Source organism: Lepus europaeus, chromosome 1 (assembly GCF_033115175.1).
Source record: "Lepus europaeus isolate LE1 chromosome 1, mLepTim1.pri, whole genome shotgun sequence".
Taxonomy (NCBI): domain Eukaryota; kingdom Metazoa; phylum Chordata; class Mammalia; order Lagomorpha; family Leporidae; genus Lepus; species Lepus europaeus.
This window is the reverse complement of record NC_084827.1, coordinates 66,898,496-66,906,121: the sequence shown is the minus strand read 5'-3', so window position 1 is coordinate 66,906,121 and position 7,626 is coordinate 66,898,496. Positions and strand designations below refer to the sequence as shown.

At 59.9% G+C, this 7,626-nt stretch overlaps 1 protein-coding gene across 1 annotated transcript; it reads right to left on the bottom strand.

The window, feature by feature from the left end:
• Nucleotides 1-3,347: 3,347 nt before the first annotated feature.
• Nucleotides 3,348-7,416, bottom strand: EN1 (engrailed homeobox 1). The gene is made up of 2 exons (XM_062199208.1): nt 6,492-7,416; nt 3,348-3,665 (listed from the first exon to the last, which is right to left on the bottom strand). Exons 1-2 carry the CDS (start codon nt 7,414-7,416, stop codon nt 3,349-3,351), a joined length of 1,242 nt encoding a protein of 413 aa, XP_062055192.1. The 3' UTR covers nt 3,348.
• Between the last annotated feature and the right edge of the window lie 210 nt (nt 7,417-7,626).

The window sequence follows — 7,626 nt, the reverse complement described above, 5'->3', positions numbered from 1 at the left end:
TTTTTTTCAGAAGGGGTGTAAGGAAAATATCTGACTGGAGTCCTTCTTCCCTCTCCGGTTGCCCCAGTCAGAAAGAAGGGAAATGGGCGAGGAGGAGGGAGAGAAGATGGCAAAGTCATTCTGCATGATGACTCCCGGGCCTTGGGGAGATGGGACATGAAGACACAGAGCCACAAAGGAGGCACGGACAGAATGTTTACGTTCTCAGAGCTTCGGCGTCTCCCACCGAACAGTGAAGAAAATTCTATTTGCCCACAGTGATTGGAAGAGAAGAGGAGATAATGGGCAAGGAATCAAATTACATAATAATGACACTCACTTCCATAGACTTTATTAATACAGTCGCAGGAAGGGGTGACCACGCCCTCCCCCCCCCCCCAGCTGCAAGAGCAAGAGCGCTGGGCTTTGATCGCACAGAAGGGGTGGACAGCTGAAAGAATTGGGCATCTTCCTGGAGTTGCTGCTCAGTCCAGCCTCTGGACCTGGTGGTTGCAGAGAGCTTAGGTATCCCAAGGGGCCCCCTGGGTAAGGGGGAAGGGAGGGTGGCTCATTTCCCAGGCACTCAACACAGTAGGGTTGTCTGTAAGAACTGAGCACCCCCAGCATCACATCCAGATGTGCAGAGAGAGAGAGAGAGAGAGAAAGTGAGAGCCAGGATCTTTCCCAAAGTTCTGAGCTCCAAGAATTAAGGGAGGGCCTCCTGGAGCATCAGGCCTCAGCCTCTCTAACCTGGCAGGGCTTGAAGGTTCCAAGCTCCACTTACCATAGGAAGCAATGAATGTATTTCTAAGGCACAAGGAAAACAATTCACCTGGGTAACCCTAGGGACACGCTCATCTCACTGCCTCCAGCTGTAAATGCAAGGGTTGGTTGAGCACCTATTGTGTGCTGAAACGTCTCCTTGCACCCCAAGAAAAGAAAGGGGAGTAGAAGGAAGAGACTGCCATAAAGTGGGGGACATATGGTTATGCCAAATGCACCTTCCAACTCCACTCCAGCCCTCTGAACCCTAAACTCCCAAACTCTGGAACGGACCCCTGGGTTCCTAGGCTTGGGGCCTGAAACTGTTGCTTCCCTGGCCAGAGAATAGGCCATCACACCAAAATCAGGGGGGGAAATTTCAAGAAATAAAGGCAATGATTGACCACTCTGATTTCTCACAAAAGCAATCCTGCGAAAACAACAGGGAGAAAGGGAAGAGCAAAGAGAATAGAGTCCCTGTGAATATGAGAACTGACACTTGCGCTGCAAACATTCCCATGTACAAACACACATGAGCACACCTACACACACCATGAGCTCACAAACATCCAAGTGTGCATCTAGTGACAGAAGTGAATGCCTAACACACACACACACACACCTGGCAGAAACTTAGGTACATCCCAATCTGTGTGTTATCATTTATGCACAAATGTACAGGTGGATACCTGGCTAGCTAGCTGCATTAGCTACACACATAAAGGTGCATGTATAGTTACTGCAGGAGAGTAGAGGGGGCAGAATTTAGGATTTTTTTAAAACCCTGAACAAAGGGGTGGTGATAACTCTCTCCCAGGCCCTAAATGCCTGAGGTTCAGGGTCCCCGCTGGAACGACTGCCCGCCAGGGGTTCTCGATAGAGACTACACCTCATTGCCCTCTGGGAAGTCTGGGTGTTCTGCGGCGGCTTGGGGGTTGTGAGTGCGCCCCGCTCGGTGAGAAAACAAGCCAGGCTTCCCGGGGTGGCAGGGGAGGATCTCGCTTAGATTTAGGAGCTGGAGGAGGCGGCAAGCCCGCATCCATCAGGGCCTAGAGCGATCCCAGCAACGGAGGGGACAGGGAGACCCGTTGCTCAACTCAGCTTTCTTAGCATCCAGGCCTCTGCCCCAGGTTTGCAGGCCCATGGAAGCCAACCCTGGCGAGGCTCTGTGTGTCGCCTCCTGACCGAAAATCTCCCACCGCATCACTCCCCAAACCTAGCGCAGTGACGCCCCGGTGGCGCAAAGGCTCGGCCGGCCGGGGCGCCCCTCGCCCGGCCCTCCGCTGCGTTTAGGGCGGGAGGCAGACTCCCACCTCTGAGCCTGCCCTAGGAAGGCCTTGTGTCTCTGCAGGGGGAAAAGCCGCTGGCAAAACCCTCCCGGGAGGCTGAGAATGAGCGGTGGGACGGGGCGGAGTGAGGAAGAAAGAACAGCGATAAGCTGGACCGAGGAGCAGGTTGTAGCGCAGGAGGCCGCAGACGGGCTGGGCCTGGCCGGGCACGGGGACTTGCCCGTCAGCCCGCGCAACGTTTCCAAAACCAGCACGAGGGTTTCGGGCCTTCGGGTGCCTTTGAACGCGATCGGAGACCAGGTGTGTCCCGCTAGACCCTCCAGATCCGAGCCGGGGACGTCAGAGCCAGCGTGCCCCCCCCCCCCCGCATTCGTTGCGCTGCAGTCCCGAGGCCCGGCTCCGGGCGCATGGGGCTCCACGGCCGCGGTGTTACCCGGGTGCGCAGAGAGGCAGGGCCGGCGCGGCTGCTGAGCACAGTGTACACTTTATTTCAGACTACAGGTTTCTGAACATAATAAAATCTTTGGCTTGTAGCGGCGGTTCAGTCTCGCAGTCTGTGGGGGTCGTATTTCTCAACGAGTCTCCGGGAAACGAAAGGGGAGCGGGACAGACAGACAGACAGACATGGAGGTCCTGGGAGGAAGAGGAGGAGGAGGAGAAGAAGGGGGGAGAGGAGGAGGAGAAGGAAAAGGAGGAGGAGAAGGAGGAGGAGGAGAGGCGAAGGGGCAGACACGCGAGGGAAACGCACTCTCACGCACACAAAGGAGAGTCCCAGAGAAACGAGGGCCAGCAAGGCGGGGCGGGAGGCACGGGGGAAGCAGTCACTCTCGAAAGAAAAAGGCAACGAAAACGAAACTGGGCCGGGGGCAGCGAGGCGGAGAAAGGGATAAAATAATTATAATAATTATAATAATTATAACAATAATAATAAAAGAGATTAATAAAAATGTCCAGCAAATAGAGATCGCTACACATATCTGTTTTCCTTACCTGAAATTAAATATATACAAGGTCGTAAGCGGTTTGGCTAGATAGAGCTTTAAAGAATTCGCAGTTTCGTCCCTTAGACTGTGAATAGAGAATAGATCTGATTTCCATAGCACCTGTCCGAGTCTTTCTCCCTTTTGTCAACAGCACGTCGTTCCGACGTGGCTGCCCACGCAGAGGGTCTTTCTCCGTCGGTCTCTCGTGTCCCTGCCGCTCCCTCCCTCTTGCGCGCCGACCGGCTCTCCCCAGGCGCAGGGCCGGGAGGTGACGCGGGGCGGTGGGCGGCCCGCGAGGCCCGGGCCGCCGGCCGCCGGCCGCCAGCCGCCGGCGGCTACTCGCTCTCGTCTTTGTCCTGGACCGTGGTGGTGGAGTGGTTGTATAGTCCCTGGGCCATGAGGTGCAGCGCCAGGCCGTTCTTGATGCCGGTGGCTTTCTTGATCTTGGCGCGCTTGTTCTGGAACCAGATCTTGATCTGGGACTCGTTGAGGCTGAGCTCCTGGGCCAGCGTCTGCCGCCGCTGCTCCGTGATGTAGCGGTTCGCCTGGAACTCCGCCTTGAGTCTCTGCAGCTGCTCGGCCGTGAACGCCGTCCGCGGCCGCTTGTCCTCCTTCTCGTTCTTTTTCTTCTTCAGCTTCCTGGTGCGCGGACCTGCGGCGGCGGACAGGGCCGAGTGGGGGTGGGGACGGAGGGCGAGAGTGGGGGTGGGGGGCGGGAGGGGGAGAGAGGGCAGAGAAAGCCGTGAGAATGGCAGAGCCGATCCGAGGACCGCTCCCTGCGCTTCCAGGGCCCCCGGATCCCTCCCTAACCCCGGGCTGTTGGCAAGCTTCCCTCCTGGGACGCGAAGGAGCCGCGGAGGAAAAAACTGGCCGCGGTTAGAGGTGCACCTCTCACCCCAATTCCGAACTTGGGAGCCGAGGAAGAAGGACTTAGATCACAACACCTCTGGGCCAAGAAGGCGGGAGTCCAAGATGGGGAGTTATTTTGGAGCCCCATCCGCCCAGCCCAGAGCTGAGGGTCAGAGACCTGCTGTCCTGCAGCCCTGGAATAGGAAGGACCGAGGCAGTGAGGGCAGAGACCCTCTCTTCTTCAAAACACTACCTACACCCCTGCACCTGCAGTAAGCCCCCATCTGCTGTGGCTACTGATCCCAGAGAAGCAGGGTTGGTAAGGAGGAGGCAGGAAGAAGGTTGCCCAGCTCCAACGTATTTGGTGCCTGCTCTCTCTCTCTGCCCCCTCTTCTTTCTCTTTTGCCGAAAGCATGCACCTTGTAGAGTCCCAGGGACACACTGCCTACCCCCACTCCAAAGGGAAAGAAAAGGCCTCGCCCTATGACCCTGACGCCTGGGATGCTTTGCCCCTTGGATGGTGCCAGTGAGAAAGAGAAGGCCCTTGTCACTCGTCCACCAGCTGCCCAAGCAGGGTCTCTCTTATCTCTCCTTGAAACATGCATGCTGCGATTTCAGGACTGAAAACTCCTGCATAGCAGAAAGGAGCCTTGGCTCTCTCTGCCCGTAGATGGCATTTGCACAGACTACACCCCTCCCTCACCCATGAGTCCAAGACGGGCAGAGGGAAGATCACTACAGAAATCTATGCTTGGACTCAAAGATGGGCAAAGTAAGAGGCTGTGGGGAACCCTCTGGGGGGGAAGGTGGAGACATCTCCCCCTGAGGACTAGTCTGGGAGGAGAAGTGGTGTAGGGCTCAGTCCAGAGAAAAAAACAGAGACAGAGGGTGAACCAAGAGAGGGTGCCCCCGCCAGTCGGTGCCTGCAGTTCTGTCCATCAGCTTCTGCACCCAAGTCTACGGGCCTTTGCTTACTCTGCCCAGTCTTGGTTATAGGAGCTTATGGAGCCAATAGTGATTGCTGGCATCTCCAAACCTAGCAACAGACAGGCAGGACAGGCAGCTGGCTCCAGGGACAGGCCAGGGCCTGGAGTCACCAGCTGTCCTGTGACAAAAAGCACAGCAGACTAAAGCGACTCAGCTCTGGGTAAAGGCTCATACTCCTTGAACTGTCTATACACGAAAAAGAGCTGGTTTCTGCTCCTCCAGACTCATAAAAAGGAAAGCAGCCAAGAACAAAGAGCAGGCCCACTCCGGAGCAGCCCTGGGTTGCAGATTAGTCATTAGCTGAGCAGACAGAGATGCGCAGGGAATCTGCACACCTACAGAAAGGCCCCCACTGCAGCGGCGTGCTTCTGGGACTTGTTGCAGTGTGTGTGTGTGTGTGTGCGCGCGCGCGCGCGTATATGTAGGCACCGACACTTGTAATAAAATCGTAGACTCCCGGCCAGCCCGAGCCGTGCAGCCTGACAGCTCAATCACTCTATCCATCAGACGAGTCAATCAAAGCAGCTTTTCGGAGGTTCAGGGAGCCCGACGTGTCAATAACGGGGCTCGAGATGGCGGGGGCTGATAGCGCGCATCGATCCGCGCCCGGCCGGCAGCACTAGGGCTACGAGAGGCCAGCCAGAGAGCGGTGCGTGGCTGCGCTGCGCTCGGCCCCCTGTCGGACCCGGACGCCCAGAGTCCCGACCCTGGATCAAGCCTCCTGCCTCCCTCCTAGCGGCCGCACTGGCCTCCCTGGCGCCGCTGACCCAGGGCATCGGGCAGGCCTCGGCTCCTCTCGCGGGGCCCAGCGGTTGTCCCGGGGTAGCTCTCGGCCTCAGGTTCGTCAAGCACTGGGGACACACGGAAGAAAGGTGCCAGAAAAGATGAGGAAAAAAAAAAAAAAAAAAGCCTTCGCCAAGTGACGGTTGCTGGAGAGGAAGTAGTGAAAAGAAAACCACAAAAGCGCAGGGCCCGGGAGATGTGAGAGCCGCTCCATGGAGCAGCTACGGAGGCTACTGTCTCCCTTTCCTTCTGCCTGGCTTTGGGGCCTTAGCCTGACCTCTTTTCTCTCCTCTCCCACTGTCCCTCAGTTCCAGAAAACCAGCGTCCCAGACACTCACGCTTCTGATCGCTGCCTTGCCCAAGTTTCTACCCACCCGGGTCGCACTCCGTTCGCTACCCGCCTCGGGGAGCAGAAGCCATCCCTAGCCTTTCCCGCTCTCCTCCCAAAGGTGTCCCCCTATGTATCTCTCTGTGTGCAAACGGACAGTGTGTAGAAAACGCCCAGGGATCGAGTCTGACAGCGCTGCTGACAGCAGGACCTGGCTGCTGGGGTTTGACACCCGGATCGCTAGGCCCACCTTCCCGCCAGCCCTAAATACTCCCTTTCCCCCGAAGAAAAATCAATGATCTTTGCAAAGGCTCGTCAAGGTAAAACACAAAGAAGGCGCCAGGCGAAGGACCGAGGCTCAAGCCTCCCTGGTCACGGAGCTGTAACCTCCCCGGTGGTGACAAGGCTGCAGAACTGGAGCCGGGGGCACAGGACAAGGAAGCAGGCAGGAATGCTGAGAGCGCCTGAGGTCGGCTTTGCTGTTGGCGCGGCGGCCTGAAAGCGTGTCGCGGCCAGGGGCTCGGTACTCACCAGAGGACGGGCGATCCGAGTAGCGCGTGCAGTAGACCCATGCGGGCCAGACCAGGGGCTGCTGCGAGTCAGTTTTGACTACGGGCCCGCCGTTGGCTGAGCCCATCAGTAGGATGGCGGGGTTGCCGTGCTCCGGGTACTTGGCTCCCTGCGCGCCGGGGCTCCCCGCGCCGCCTCCACTGCCTCCGCCGCTGTCCGAGGGCTTTGCTGCCGCTGCTGCCGCCGCCGCCGCCACCGCCGCCGCCGCCGCTGCCGCCGCCGCCGCCGCCGCTGCAGCCGGGTTCCCAGCCTTGGACGCGCCCGCGCCCGCGCCCGCCGCGGGTTGGGAGCCGTCGGGTGGGCCACAGTTCCCGTCCGGGGCGCACAGGAGCGAGGCGGCGCCCGGCGCCCGCGTGCCCAACGGGTGAACAGGGTCTCTACCTGCGGCAGTTTGGCCTCGGTCACGCTCCACCCGGCCTCCTCCTCCTCCACCTCCTCCTCCTGCGCCTCCTCCGGCCGCCGCCGCCACCAGGAGCTGCGGTGGCGGCGGCTCCTTTTTGCAGCCGAAATCCGGCCTTAGGATGTTGTCGATGAAAAAGTTGGTGGTACGGTGCAGCTGGGCCGCGGGCTGCGGCTGGTGAGCAGGCGCCGCGAGATGCTGCTGCTGCTGCTGCTGCTGCTGCGGCGGCGGCGGCGGCGGCGGCGGCGGCGGGGGGTGCGGGGGGAGGTGCGGGTGGTGGGCCAGGGGCGGCAGGCAGGGCGCCGCGGGCGGCGAGGGCGGCGCGGGCTGCGGGGACACCGGCACGCTGTCTCCATCGCTGCCGCTGCTGCCGCTGGCGCCGGGGCTGAGGCTCAGGCCGAGGCCGCCCGGGGCCGCCGCCGCCGCCGCCGCCGCGCCGAGGCCCGAGTCGCGCTGACTTTTAGGTTCCGGCTGCTGCTCTTCCATGCTCGGCCGCCCCGCCGCCCCGGCCGCCGCGCCGGCCCCCGCCCCCCGCGCCTCGCTCCCCACCCCACTTTGCCAGCGGCCCGTGGGGGTGCGCGGAGGAAGGAGGCAGGCGAAGCCCCAGCGAAGGCACGGGGCGGGTGCTGGAGGAAAAAAAACAACAAAACAGCCCAGGCGTCTGGCCTGGATCGCTAGTTCTTATCGAGCAGAAAA

What these genes read in the sequence shown, in the direction of transcription:
- EN1 (XM_062199208.1), bottom strand. Translation starts at nt 7,416, where the DNA reads ATGGAAGAGCAGCAGCCGGAACCTAAAAGTCAGCGCGACTCGGGCCTC. An exon ending in CTCGGATCGCCCGTCCTCTG is followed by an intron (nt 3,666 to 6,491) that starts GTGAGTACCGAG and finishes CCGCCGCCGCAG; the next exon opens with GTCCGCGCACCAGGAAGCTG.